Source organism: Cyphomyrmex costatus, unplaced genomic scaffold (genome assembly GCF_001594065.2).
Source record: "Cyphomyrmex costatus isolate MS0001 unplaced genomic scaffold, Ccosl1.0 scaffold158, whole genome shotgun sequence".
In the NCBI taxonomy this organism is placed as follows: domain Eukaryota; kingdom Metazoa; phylum Arthropoda; class Insecta; order Hymenoptera; family Formicidae; genus Cyphomyrmex; species Cyphomyrmex costatus.
Genome location: NW_017275587.1, coordinates 145,297 through 161,476, shown reverse-complemented (window position 1 = coordinate 161,476; position 16,180 = coordinate 145,297). Strand labels below are relative to the sequence as shown.

Here is a 16,180-nt window from a genome sequence, read left to right as displayed (position 1 = left end):
CCAGTAATGCGTTTATTTCACGCACGTTATTCCTGGTATGCAATGTATGCATTGTATGCGAACAAATATGCATTGCTGGAGATGTGTTATTTCACGCGTATAAGTATGCGCATAGCGTTCTAATTGCCATCTAATTTACATAATCACTTTCCATTGGTGAACTCAGTTTAACTTCTTGTAACATGTAAAATTTATTATTCTCGAAACTGTGGGATTCTCGAGTATTTTCACTTCTTCAAAGAAGTATTTTCACGTCATAAGAAGAAAAGACACTAACGGAGATTAATACATTGCATTGTTAGGCGAATAAAACTATAAAATATTACGAAGAAAATTTAGTGACTTTCATGAACTTTAAATAAATTATATTAATTTTTTTTCCATTCATTCGAACAAAAATTATACTTGCTTTGTAATTTTTACGTATTTGTAGAATTCGATTCTTACAGAAATCAAATACAAGCCAATTTAACTCTGCTGGTCTATTCAAATTTATTATAAAAAGATCTGATAAATAAAAAAAATTATCGTTGGAAAAAAATCTCATCTTAATATATAATAAATAAAGTCATAAAAAAAAAATATATATATATAAAAAAGGGTAATTTTTATCCTTTTTATTCATTGATGCCATAAGAAATGTTCGAGGTTCTTTATCTCTGAGTTCTTATTTCGAAACGGGACTTGACCCGCCATTTATCTTGAAGTTCAAGGTACTTTCTTTGCGTCTATATAGCCAGATATTGCTCCCAGCGCACCAATATGCGCGTAGCAACTGTTCGTATATTATTTTTGTGTTGGGTTATACTGATACCAGTTATAAATTGCACTATTTTTTTTTCCGAAAGTATCAAATCTGTAAAGTATAGTCATCAATTTTTGGATATTTCAGCAAAATCGTTCTTTAAACCTTTACAAAACCACTATATTTCTATAATATTTAAGATACGTTTAGCAATTTACTTTTATTTCAAAGAACGAAAATTATGAATATGGCATTTGGTTAAATGAGTATTTTGTCTCGTTGTGACTTTGGCACCATTACGGAACTTAAGAGATGTGTGTGACCACGAAAGATTAAATAAAATATTACTAAGATTAAATTAAATTATATTTTAGGTCAAATAGATCAAAACGGACCAGATATGGATATAAATCATCGTATAAAGAGAGATGATTTTATTCTTTAATGAGGAACCTAACTTAATATCGTATTTCAAAATACAGTTAATTTATGCGAATCAGTCTAAAATTTTGTTTTTACAGAAATCTCGATACTGATTAATTTATTACAAAGAGATAGTAATTAATTACATATTCGAAGTACTAAAAGTGATTATTATCTGTTCCTCGATATCAAATTTGCCAGTATTAGATTTTTGTAAGAAGAGAATTTTAGAAAATAAACTGCGCAGAAAAGATACTTATATGATCAAAATGTATAAGCAAAACCATCGGGAAGTTACTAGGTAAACGTAACATACATTTTATATCGCTAACTTTATTGAATTTCATATTTAATGCAGGATCGAGTGAATAACGTGCAAGAATGTGATTGATTACACATATTATAATACAGCGCGTAGGAGATTCTGGAAAGTTTCTAATACCATTTCCCGTGAGCGACGGCCGAATTGGTTAGGTTAGTCGTAACTTTTTTTCGCGAATGGTCGGCCGATTGTACGAGAATCGATAGTAATCCCGCGAGATGGAAACGCGTTGGGACAAGGTTTTCGCTGGGATTCACTCCTTTCTATTAACCTCATTGCCTCCCTCTCTACTCATCCCCTTGCGATTTCAACGGAAGAGCAGCTCGTCGTCTTCGCGTGTCATCTGGTAAAATTACTGACGTAACCACGACAACGTCGACAAAGCCTTTTGTTATTTTTTTTTTTCCAAAATATACACACACACATGTATTCTTTGTGCGTCTTACCGATGCGATGAACATCAACGTTGTACTTTGTGCCGTTCGCGCACGAAGCGTGCAACCTTTCGCGTATAACCCAATCTCGTCATGAAACAAGGTTCTCTTGCATTATTGCGAGAATCAGTTTAAAAGAAATGTCTCGTTTGAAAAAAAAGAACAAAATTTGCCTAGAACTCGCGATTGTGCGTCTGACACGTAACAAATACGTTTGTAAAACAATTCGAACATCTAATTATTTTTCCTTTTGTTACCGTGCACACGTCATGGAACGTGGAATATGCGCACCTTGACAATGCACCGAAGCTGGAATAGGTTTGCTCGCGTAAATGTTATTAAGATTGTACTCTGCCGAGATAAATTGAAGTTCTCGAAACGCGAATAGAATGAACCACACAATGCTAGTCTCGAGAAACCCTCTTATTAATCCTACGTTCTAGATTACTGTTGACGTATGCTGTGCAATATACAATAATTCCACTTCAAATTAAATTGATTGCTTCTAAAATAGACAAAATTAAATGTTTGCGAAATAATTGCCTTGCAGAAATTAACTGTATTTTGAGATACGTTGAACTATTTGAATTTCTTATTAAGGAATAAAATCGTCTCTTTATTATAAATAGTTTTTGTTCATTTTTTATATAGAATACATTTTAGAATACTACATATCTAATTACACAGTAAAAACGTTTTATATTTGGGTTGGAAATTTCACTTACATATCCTTGTTAAAATTTTTGTGTTAAACTTTTATTATGTTCAAATGTTAATTTAATATATAATGTGATTATACTATTTAAATATTTGTGTGGATATTCAATTTTTTTTTATATTCAACATTTTTTACTGTTATAATTTATGAGTAGTGAATAAGTAACATAAAAATATTTTAAAACATAAATTTCAAGATAAAAAATAAATAAAATACATGTTAATTTAACATATTATAAATTTTAATTTTACTGAAAAAAATATATGCTTCCACAGTTTGCTCACATTGCCTGAACTGTCAGTATTACCTTTTTGTGGCAATTTTTTTACATATCTATGTTATTTTTAAATATATTTATTTTGTATTGAATTAACACAAAAACTTGAGTGAACCGTTTGACACACATGAAAAATGTGTTAAATTTAACAATTTTTCTAACGGTGCAGCTAACCATCATTGTTACTACCGTTGTTACTACCGTTTTCAACGCTGTTATCTTCATTTCGCCACGTATTGATAAGAGTCACTTACAGCTGTCGCGTCGGGCTTTCTATTATTTCATTCTATTTAACTCGCTACAATGTTTCAACTGGCACGATTGCCATTCTCGCCAATTTCTCCGCTCGTTGCCGGTTGTTTATCTTTATTCGAAAATGACATCGAAGAACTAGCTATTTGCGTCATGGTGCGGGTATCGTTTATATCGCAATCTATATTCGGGCCGAATTATTTTAGTAACAAAATCAATAGTTACTGCGGCTATTAAGATACACACGGGTTGACCCTTCGGAATCATCCTCCGCCTCGTGATCGTCAGTATGGGGTTGTCCACGGTGACAAGGTCGCGTTACACTTTTGGAGTGGAAAAGATTGTCGGCCGAGTAATCAAGATAAGGGTCGACACCGGATTGTCCCTTCCATTCCATCGCTATCCCTTTCATTCTTCGCGTCAAGAAACGGACGGGAAAAAAGAAAGTTTACAACGCGAGCGGACGACGATCATCTCTCGTAGCCCTTGTAGGAGAATGGAATACTTAATAAGTTCTTCGAGTCGTTTTTTTATTTCGTTTAATAGCTCTTTAGAAGTCTAAAAAAATTATGCTTGCGAATTTTGAACAACTTCATAATTTAATATGAGGGAATATGAACTGAAAAATTTTAATACTCAAATCTTTAATATAATTTGTTAAAACATACAGTGACAGACTTAACTAAAAGCGAGGTGATATCTTGTTCCATCAAAACGCAATTAAATACGGATTAGTGTTGAATGTTCAATGAACTTGCGAGACACGTCATGAAGACGTGACTGACGTGAAATGTATAAGCAACGAGCCCAAAATCTTAATCATACAAAATCAAATCTTATGGAAATTATCCAATTATGGAGAGAAAAACAATTGCATTTGTTTTAGATTGGCATGCTCTCGGCGGGGTTCGTTTCAGTATTCTTGATGACGTGACTTTACAAGTGCCTTTGTAATCGTTCGCGATGATTTGATGTATCTAGGTCGTTTTCGTGACTCTGTAGATCCGATATCGAAGATCGAGTGTGATTGATCGAGTACGTCATCGTTGTTCGCGGGAGATTCGGTTCCGCTGCAATCACGTGAAAATATTCTGCACTCACGAAGAGGCAAAAATTCTAATTTGCGAGCCAAAGACTTCTCTGGATATTCCACAGTGTCTTAATTCTCATATCTTAATTAAAGTGATGCAACGCTGGTTAATTTGAAGTTAATTAACGCAACGATGACGGAATTGAACGAATCGTGATGTCGACGGAGGAAATTCGCGTTTAATTCATAAAATCACAGAACGGAAAAATACGGAGCTTATATCGAGAGATCGTTCGTTAAATGATTTAACGTACCGAACGCATAGTTTTTTTTATTTAGGGCTTATTTGTTTTATTTTCTTCCTTTTATTTCCCGTGCTGGGTCTTCGTTTTTTATTTAGCCAGTGATCTTTTCATCGCTTTTTCACGTAGAGCCACGCTATTCAAATCTGGACCAACCGTTCGATTTGTTTTCGTCAGGATGGAAGATACGTGAACGTTCGTGAATTCTTCGTACCAAATTTTTTGCGATTTACCCCGCAGCCTCGATTAAAATTGTAGCATTGTTCGCGTTCCACGTTAATATCCGTTTTTCATGGAAAATTGCCGCACATTTCCGCCATGTAGACGCGCAATTATTGAAATCGTCGGAAATTGAACACAGGATTGCGTTGATCGTGAGGAAAAATGAAGGAACGAACGTTTAGCAGATTTTAATAGATTTGCCCATATCTGGCTAAGTAATAATTGAAATGTAACAGCTGCGGTATAATTGATGTATTGCAGAAAAATATTCGCTCTATCTACTTTTATGTAAAATATATGCTACTACTTAATATTTCATATATATCAGATTATGTCTAATTTCAACTCCATTTTATTTTTTGGATTCTTTTTTTATGCCTGTGTGTATGTGTGTGTATATCTGTATTAATATATGTATGTATTTATAAACGTGCACTGAAAACAGAATAAGAATTACTGAATAGATTTTATAAACAAGCTATTTTTTGCCACTTTATTATTATATACCTTTTTACTTTATTATTATTGTTATTATTCTTGTTTATCATTTCTAAAGGTATTTAATTTTTCCTTGTGTAATATACATATTTTAAAACTTGTTACACTTGCAAATATTTAAATACATTACTCGCGCCTCATGGGAGATATACTGGCATCATTTTGATGAAAATTTTACTCGGGGTTTAGTCTCTCACCAAACTTTTCAGCTTTCGGTATTTAATATTAAATAGCCTGGCTTCAGGAAGGCTATTGGAATAAATCCCTACCAAGGTAAAGAAATTACAAAGCAAACTATTTTTAAGTAACTTCCGGTATACGCGTCTTATCAAGAGATGCGGTAGTGTCTCGCGCTAAATATATATTATTCTGTCCATCATACACGGTATTGTGCAGCATGTATAATCGATAGAGTAAACAAATAGTACTGCAGGTTTGTGAAAAACAATTTTAATTTTTTAATTTTATCTTTCATAAATAGCGAGTCAAAGAAAATGGAATAAATAAAGGTTTTCTATTACGCTCCTAATGAACATAAGAATCTTATTATTAAAAAACCGTAACAAAAAACTATTGTTTAAAGCCCATTCTAAACGATGTAAAATTCGCGATAATATTTGGCACAGAATTCCATTTATAACTTTATGCATAATTTTATGTGTAATACAGAAAAAATGCGAATAATCAGAATAATAAATTTATAATTATAATTTATATTTAGAAAAACGCAGAGTGTAAATACTCATGATTGATTAATTGTAACTGGTGTAATAAAAATTAAAAATCTATCTATTTACTCGGTATCGTTTTGTAATACAAAAAATTTTTCTCATCTACTTATAAGTGTATTCATAATTTCATATATAAAGGTATAAACAGAATTTTATTTTGAATTTCGTCTGAATTATAGATTGTGCAAAGTGGGTTTAAAATTGTATTTTTTTAAATTATATAAATTGTGTTAAAAAAATGCGAGTGTGTTAATATATTCTCGAAATGTTTCATCATCTACAAAATCAAAAAATTTAATAAATAATTAACTCTGTGCGATGTATCGCTCTTTTTTTTATATTTTAATAATATTTCGTAATTCTGCAAAATCAACAAAGATATGCAACTTGCACAGCTGTGTCGTGAGGAGAAAAGTTCATCTTTGAATCTCTTTCTTTTTGCTCTTCGCCATTTCCTTTTCTTGCTTTGCTTTCACGCTTCATAACATTTACCGTCAAATATTCATATCGAAAGGACAACGACGGAGCTCGCCTTTCGCTTATCTACGTATATACGTTGGCGCTTCCGCTGTCTTCATCGCCGCGTCGTCAGTTTGTACTCCTCCGCTCCGCAAATAAACGGCAGCTGTGCAATATCACGAATTGTCACGGTTCTCTTTTCGCATTTCCGGTCGATTAGGCGCTTCCCTCGTGTACCAGCTTGCGAGCAAAGCGATTGCATGTACTACAAACAGGCACTTTCGACCCGATCTCTGGTGCCGAGTGGTCCCGGCAAACGGACGCGGAATAAATTGCGCGCCAAGTGTTTGTAGCTTTCATCGCGATTACGCGGAAGTGGCACATTGTAGGCTCGTTTTTACAATACCTGGTTATTTTCTTATTATTATCTGAAGACTAAAAGTTATCAAGAGATTTCATTAATGAATTCATACATTTTTCGATAAACTGCTAGATATGAAAACGGGCCAAAGTGGAAAATATCTATGAAAGGAATTAATCATGTAACTTTTTCCCTGGGGCGGAAACGTGAAAATGAAATTTTTTGGATGCGTATGTCCAATGAACAGAATATCTAAAATTGGCGCACTGAACAATTTTCAGATATTCTTAAGAGTTCTTTAAGAAAGATTCTTAAGATACTTCATAAAGAATTCTGAAAGATATCTGAAGTTACCTCATGCGTTGATTTTAGAATTTTACACGATCGATACTCAGAGCGTTCCACTTTAGTTCCCTATAAACGATGAATTTTATTTATTCCACCTCATGCAATTCTATACGTCCACAGTTGTATTGGTAAACGTTATTAATGTCTTCGTTAAAATGGAAACACTGTTACACCACTTCTGGCTTGAAATTTGCCGATAACGATTGTTCATGTTTCCCCTCGATTTCTCGTCGATGACATACAACTCATATAAATAACGTAGTACGCCACTGTTATATCGTTCTCGTTAGAGCTCGCGTGATTTCTTATTTTTGATGTATTTTCTTGTATCTGCTGATTTTTTTTTCCATGAATGGGATAACTTAATAAACATTTATATGTAAATCATTTAGGGAAATCTTGTTAACGACGTAATTCAGCGTTATGTCATCAATATGAAAATATCTCGTGTGGTGTCATTGTAGAAAATATCTTCTTTTCGCCACAAGGGTGAGAAAATAAAGCCATTATTTACGTGAATCCACCAGTCTGTATTCAAGGGACATTTCAGGTGGATTTTCTGCCCTCGAAAAAATAAATAAAAAAACATGACGTCGGATCCGGCGTGTTATACCTAACGACGCATGTGATATAATGTCAAGCGAGAACCCCCTTTTCTGCGACATGACGGATGAAGTGAAAGGAACATTGCAACGCATGTTTATGCAGCGTGACTAGCAACGTCTTCATTTGGTAATTTTTTCATGATTATTTGCATATTTGAATAAGATTTGCTTTTGTATTTTCAAGGTTCTGTCTTCGCTGTTATTTCCAGTTCACATAATCTTAGCAAACACTTTTACCTCAATTTTTCTCTCACTTTACTTATTTCAATAATATAATTTTGCTATTACAACGTTAGTTCGAAGACATCAAAGTTTGACATACGCTCCATTGTATGAATAAACACGTTTTCAAATGGCACTTCTCCTCTTCAGGCCGATAAATATGTAGAGAGAAAGATTGAAAAAAAAAAACTAATATGCATTCGAGGATCTATACTCCGGTTTGTTATTCGAGCTGTCCGTGAAAATCGTTTTACAAATTGTTAAAGTATCCGACGAAAATTTTGTGAGCGTGCGTTCATTTAGATTAGCGAAATGACTGTCGATTGGACAAATCCGTAGATTCATATAGAAAATTGGGATATATAAATAGGATAATTATCGATGCGAGTGCTTCGAATAATGGATTCAGAACTCATCGATGTATAAATGCTCTTTCAGCCTTAATACACATATTTCATCGTGAAATGTATAAAGTAGAAACGCAGATGCCATTTTTTTTTTTGTTATTAACGTGCTAGAAAGTTTTTAACAAAAAAGTTCCTTCTTTTTATATTTTATTTATCATATTTGATATAGTAATTGAAATAATTACTGACAGTTTGTGACCTAATTAGCTCAATAACCATCGACTTGTAGAAATAAAAATTAAGAAACTTTGTTGTTTCTCCGAGTTAATTAAGTAGTAATTATTGCGGCCAAGCGTGAGGCAAATGAGATTTTCCGTGTATCCGTTTTGAATTTTGTCGGACGCTGTAATTTTGTGTCTTCATAAAAGCGAAAAAAAAAATATTACATTGATAACTCGTATAAAATGATCGATACAGGTGTTCGCTGTTGCATCTCGTGCGGCCGTTAAGAAGATACGTTATCGCGAAGAATCCGCACTGCGTCATGAACTGCAGATTCATAAAAGATACGCATGCAACTGTTATTAATGCTTTTACGCGACATAAAAAAATGTATCGACGTGACGGTTACGGGATTCGAATGTTTGAAATAAGGATTTGCCGGAGGCGGAATATCACGAAAAGCAACGTTACAATAGGAGGCTTACGAATATATATCGACTCACATAAACGATATGTCTCGGAGAAATTCTTTGCAAACCTTGTATAAAATCACACTTGTATAAAAAATTTTATTTTATAAAAATTTTATATAAAATGATTTGAATGTAAAATGTAGGATTTACTTCGCATGATAATAATTTATTAAAAGTTATAATTTTATTTAATTAGAGCTTAAAGTAAATTCTTTAGCGCGAGAGTAAATGTAAAAACGTTTTACGTACGCGATGTTATTTTATTTTAATTTTTTATGCAATTTTTGATTTATTATAATTTTTATATACATTTTCTTTAAAGTAAAGTGAATAGAGAGTCATTACTTTAAGATACATTGAACACATTGTAGCGTTGGTGTAACATTTGAAATAGATTAGTATAAAAGTAGATCTCTACACAACAGAGATGTTAATTATCTGAGAGCGTCTGTCCTTCAAAAGTGACAATTATCTGAAACAAGCTAAAGTAATGCGATTCGCTGGAACTGGGAGCCAGATTCCAAAGGCGAAACAGTCGATGCAATCAGCAAACCTAGAACGTCATGTCTGAGTCCATTAGTACGCCGGACAGCGTCTTTCGCCGAACCTCCGGTGTGAGTGGTAATTCAAAGGACCTTTGAGGACAGTTGTGGAATTTGCGGATTACAAGTTGTGACAACAAGTTTGCCGAGCCTATCGTACTCGGACACATGATAAGGACATTAACGCCGAGAATGGCGAACGCTGCTCCGCGAACCTCCCGGTTTGCGAGTAGATCCGGGAAAGTTTCCTCGTTTGCCCTCGCAAGGAATTACATTCAGCGTGTCTATAACGTTTAATTGCTGTTGGCTGCGATTGTCGGAAAACGCAATTAGTAACTCTTTTGATCAGCAACACTGTTTTATAATATATGAATGATTTGTACAAAAATCGCAGCGCTGAGTTTTTAACTTCTTTAGGTTTTTAAAATGTATTTTTGTGCAAAAGTTTTTTTTTCATTTTCTAAAAGTCTCTTTGGTACGTAGATACATGCATGCATGCGTGTGCGTTCTCTCCGCACTAATCTGCGCTGATAATCTATGTAAACAGCAAATATTTTGCAAATTTTTATAAAATGTTTATTGTTAAGCGATTTATGCATATTTTATTGCGTAATTTTGTACATAAGAATGAGGAAAATAATAGTATAAAATGACAGAACTTCTTATAGATTATAATTATATTTTCTTAAGTAAATATGATACATGTCGGATTGATAATCAATGATTGATTATACAATAAGCTGATTAGTATAATATAAAGTCAAATGTACACTGAAAAAAATCATGTTGTTTCAACAGCGTTATTTTAATTGTAAATAATTTATTAATAATATTAATAAAACAGATAAAATTTTATTAAAACAAGAGCACCAGTAATTTGTTTTATTAATGCGCTGTTATTAAATTATTTTCAATTAAAATAATGCTATTGATACATCATTTTTTTCAGTGTATTATTTTTCAATTTATCTTCGCTCAAACTAAAAGAAAATGCGCTGAATTGACAGTTTACGGGATTACAGTTACAATAAATGTATGCATTAAGTGAAATTCTTTATCATTTATTTTTAATATATAAAAGAATGTTCCTGTGTAATTTATTTTTGAAGCTTAGCAAACAGGTAAGACACAATAATTTACTATAATAAGATACTTTATGCAAGAGGATTTCACAAAAAGATTTTAACAAGCGTAAATCGCAAGTAATAGTAAAACTTTTTACTATCAGTTAAATTTTATATAACTTTTTGTTTTCATTATCTTTTCCATTTTTTTTTATGGATTTTGTGGCATCCTTTCTCTAAAAATTTCATAGAATACTTATTTTTTTTTATAAATATGTATATTTATATATATTTATATGTATTTTTTTATTTGTTGAATGACAAATTTGATGTCGTAAATTTTGTCTCGCGACAAAAGTAAGGCACGATATATGACAAGAGACAAGTTAACGATCTAAGCAATGTAATCGCAAGCTGCTGCAATATTTTATTGTCGACTTCACTGAAATTTTTATGATCTTTAGTCGACCTCGACTCGTTGAAAGTACCTCACAAAAACCTCTCTCATCTTAAGGGATCAAATTGTTTGCCATAATAAGGGTCGGTTTACGAGTACTCTTGATTCTTAATAAGCCGTTCGGAGCTTTATTTAGCTATGAATTTCTTTCGTCTTTTTTTACCTTGCATTTTGTTGTAAGGTCCATAGTTAGCAACTTTGGTTTATTTTTCGGACAAAGATTATAGCAATTTTGTGTATGCATAAAATAATTATTTTTATCATTGTACTTTTTTACAATATTAAAAATTTAACAACTATTACTCTTCGTAGATTAATATTCAGCATTAGCGACAATAAAATAACGGAATATTGTATAAAATTACATGAGTATATCTTACAGAATATAATTAGAATATAATATATAATTATACAATATATAGTAGCTTGACGGCTTCCAAGAGTTAATTTGATTTTATGTAAAAGTTACTCGAAATGCTTCCTGGAAACGTGACTTCCTTCTGCAGCTTGTTAATTAATTATATTGTAAAATCGCGTGTAATTTTTTCAAACAGTCACTCTGTGTAGCTTAATATGAGCATCTTTTATTAACTAAAACGATATTTTTTATTCCGTATGACGTACAATTCGAATTATCTGAAAACGGAAATTCTCCACTGAGCCTTTAACGTTATATCGGAGTCGTCGTATGTGTTGCGCGCGGCGGTGCGAAAAGCAATTACGGTCCATTTTGTGGGACTTGGCGTGTATCTGACCGATGAAATGACATTATTCTTCCGAACATGAAAATAACAAGCCGAATGAATTATTAATGCGCTGACTGCGAGGTGCGCAACGCGGATTCCAACAGAAACCATATTTGAAAGAGACTGTGATACGCGATCCACTTTGTCCGAATTATCAGCTTTCGCTAGCCCATTTTAGCAAGCGAAATTACTTAATTTAATCTATCTACACATCCTGAACATACCTTCCATAATGATTTAAACCGCACATTTTTAGATAATTATATCTTTGCGTTTTTGTTTATTAAAAAAGGTAATAAAAAGTAGATACATTAAAATAATATTAAAATAATATCTTTTAATATTTTAATCAGAAGATATATTTAAAATGGTTTTTTTTTACTATATATATATAGCAATTTTTTAACACTAAATATTTATTACAGACTATGAACATCTGTATGAAACAAATTATTAACTCTATTGTTTCATGACAGCAATTTAAAATCAACTTTATAATTATTAGTGCAAATATTGTGACGCAAATATTACTGGCTCTTTATTAATATCAGTTGATCTGCTTTAGTTGTAATAGATTACTGTTCTTATGATATCCATAATCATTTAATAAAATTGATCAATCATAGCTATTTCTGTAAAGAATGGAATGACTATAATTAGACAATTTCATAACTACGGATGTTATTAAATCCAATTAAGAGTGCTATGTAAACGTATAGTAGCTAATGATCTGTTTGCATTTATCATGGAAATGCTTTCCTTTAAAAATTGATTAAGTTCTTCGGTGATGGCAGGAAGCGACAAAACACGTCTCGATACGTTCGTAATTACGTGGAATTCTGAGTTCTCGACTAATAAAACTTAAATAGAGCGCGACAAGAGGGAATCCAGGCGGGAAACTTGATGGATGGGAACGTCCATCCGCAGAGATGCAATAAGACGAAACTCTTTCCACGAGACTTCACAACAAGTAGGGTCGACATCTAGCACGATGTTCTCTTTAGCTTTTTCCGTGCGGCGTTCATTTATTTTCTTATCTTTTATCAAGGCAGCTAGCCAATGCTCTTTGATCACAGTGTAAGTTAATGAGATTTGTAATGAATGCAGCTGTAAGAATAAAGGCTAGTTTCCTGATTGCAATCTTAATGCTTAGTTTATTTTTTGTTTTCATATTTCTTTGATCATAACTGAAGTTATTAAATAAATTCATCGAGATTTATGAAAGCCGTCTTTGAAAAATCATAGAATATTTCTTGCTTGATCTTTTATATTTGTAACTCTCGTCCGTTTAGTTTTATAGAACTGATTTAATAATTTATTAGATTATAGATTTTTAACGTTCTTTTTCGTGTTTATTTTTCTTTCTTTGTGTGAAAGGGTTAAAAAAGATCCAAAAAATTGAAGGGAATACACAAATCACGCGCATTCGCGAACACTTACGTTTATAATCCGATAATAGAAATTAAATTAATACCATGTCAAAATGTCCTCTGGCAAAGATCGAAGCAGACCGAGATTCGCTTTAATTAGATTTCCAATTCAGTTCGCCAGCTATTTGCGAACAACACACCTCGTTTCGGGCATCCAATGTCTACTTTGTGCACCGTTAATAAATAGATATGTGTATGGTCGCCAGGTATGTCACTACCCAAACTCTAACCATTTCCATAACGATATGTATTGATTGAATGCCAGTTTTGCTAAATTAATCGCACTGTTATTCGCGCTGTCATTTCCAGCGCCGATAATTACGAAGTATCGATATTAGACGCTAAAGGAATATTTTACAGCACTCGACAAAGAATTTATCAAGATTAATTTTAAATTTAATCACAGCAGAAATTATATTGAATATATCAAACAAAATAGAAATAGAGATTACAGCAGACTGATCCATTATTTTAAATTTTCAATTAACTTAAATGATATCTCTTTTATACAGCATACATGTAATAAATACAAAAGAATCTTTTTCTGAATGATTTTTCATTTTAATTAAAGAATTAGCTTTTTACATGGCTTATATATTAGCTTTGAATATTCTACACGAGTAACATGAAAAAAACTAATTTTTCTATTTATTAGATACACGGATCTGTTTTATTTATATTCGAATACTTCATACTTAAAGAATAAAAAAATTTTGATATAATTATAATATACACATTATTACATGTGATTCAAATAATATATATTGGAATACAATAAACAGTATTTTAACTGAAAGTACAATTTATGTGGCGATATACTGGAAGTACACACCGGAAATGTACAATGCATTATGAGTCTCTTACAACAATTGATTAATTAATATTATCGATAACCTACTTTCGCTAATTGCTGCCAAACGTATATGTATGATCGCTAATTAACACGAATCTGCGGCTTATAATTGTCACGTGCCGCAACAAAGCAAGAATCTTTTTCACATCAAATATCGCTTTGATTATCTAGTGCACTTATTATCGAATAATTCACAAAATTGATTCTCTCTGCGATTTAAAATAAATACATACTCGTAATTCAAACATGTAAAACCGTTTTTAGAAACCATTCGAAGTTTAAAATGTTAGGGTCAATCTAATTACCATATCTAAGATTAAACGTGCAAAATCCATTTTTGATCGCATATTCAATAAAAAGTATTTCTTAAATTTCGTTAAGTTACGAAGAAAGAATTAAGGACATTTCCTAAATTAAGGAACTTAGATGACTTTACTTACAAAGCATTAAAAACTTTTACAAGAGTCTTATCATCCTCATTAAATTAGTATTTTATTATATAATCAATATTTATGTTTAAGAAAATTAAAAAGTAACGTGTACACGTGCTTTTTTTAATTTAATACGTGACAAGATCTCGAAGAATCTTAAATATAAGCGAAGTCTGCTAACTACTGGTTAGACTCACGTGTGCCATCATCGATGGATAGTGCGGATAGAGAAGGAAGGCTCCGATGAGGTGAGCGGCCGAGAAAACGATCCCGGCGATGCAGGCGTGTCTGAGTCTGATCGGTAGAAGAGCGTAGGCCATATATATGAAGAAGCAGACCATTAAGGCAGCAGCGAGAGGACCTCCGGTTCGAAGGTCCTTCGATTTTGAGGAGAATGATGTATCGCCGGTAATCTCGCGGCCCACTTCGTGTAGTCGCGCCAAATGAATGCTCAGAGTCACTTGTAAGGCCAGCAGAGTGACTAGCACTGCACCACTAACGCCCGCCAGCCATATCTCATTCATACCCGGTCTTGAAATAGCTGCTACCAAAACTGAAAGGAAATTTCGAATTTCGATTGAGATAATATTTTTTGCATGAAAATTATTTACAGGTTTTAACATGCCTATCAGCATCGATTATTAGGATCTTTCTAAGATGCATCAATATTATTAAATTGCTTGTTGATTTAATTTGTGACGTTACTATTCTAGTTAGAATTGTATTTTAAGATTGAAAGTTAAATTCGCTTAGTTTGCAAGATTATGGATATGAGCATATAAATTCACACCGAATTATTCAAGCAATAAAGATCCGGCTTAACTATTTGGAGCATTTCTTTTTTATTTGTTGTTTATTTATATTACGGTCTTGAAATACTTTGTTCAATATTGAAAGGAAATTTATTGCTCATTACCGATTCTTACGTTTCGAAGTGTTCGGAGAACACATTTAGAATGTAAAGTCGGTACGAAATGGCGTGAGTGTTCGATATATATTTTAAACTAAAGTAGATGATATTTCAACAGCTTTTTCGCGATTTCGAGACTATATTTTGTCCATCGTGCAAACATTGAAAGTTCATTATTTATGTCGTAGACTTTTCAAGATTTTACATTATACATTCTACATAAGTAAGTTTCTTCAGAAAATTCGATTAAAGTTATTAATGCGACGTTACTTGCTCAATCTCGTCCTGGTCGAAAAGCGCAGGTACGAAAGGAATGAGCTCTGCGAGTTATTGCGATACGAAAAGCGGGTCTCATTGCGCGTTCTGACGCTTTCGAAAGGAAACAGCACTTGCAGACAATATTCTCATGCATTATTGATACCGGGACCTCGTGAAACATTGAGGCTCACGGAAAACAGGGATTCTCTACATACATAGAGGATAGCATAGAATGCACGTCTTTTAGCGTCGTTCGCGACATTTGACTACAGAGCTATTTCGATGCAATTTCAGTAATGTTCAAACTGCATATTTTATGAAAGCTCGAGATTTTTCTGTAAATAAATTTCTGACGTAATATACTAACGTTGAACGATTAGATTTTTTTTCCGCAGACATTTTGAGTACTCGAATTTGATTTTTCACGCAATGAAAGGAAACACAGCAATGTATCGAAGTTTACAGAATTTTTTAATATAATTGTAATTTATATATATA

The 16,180-nt window shown here is 32.6% G+C and overlaps 1 protein-coding gene across 1 annotated transcript in view; it reads right to left on the bottom strand.

Moving 5' to 3' along the window:
* Nucleotides 1–16,180, bottom strand: part of LOC108771395 (adenylate cyclase type 6) — a 91,693-nt gene that overhangs the window by 39,711 nt on the left and 35,802 nt on the right. The window contains exon 5 of the mRNA XM_018536668.1: nucleotides 14,712–15,067. Coding sequence (XP_018392170.1) covers nucleotides 14,712–15,067 — 356 coding nt within the window. The remainder of the gene's footprint in view (nucleotides 1–14,711; nucleotides 15,068–16,180) is intronic.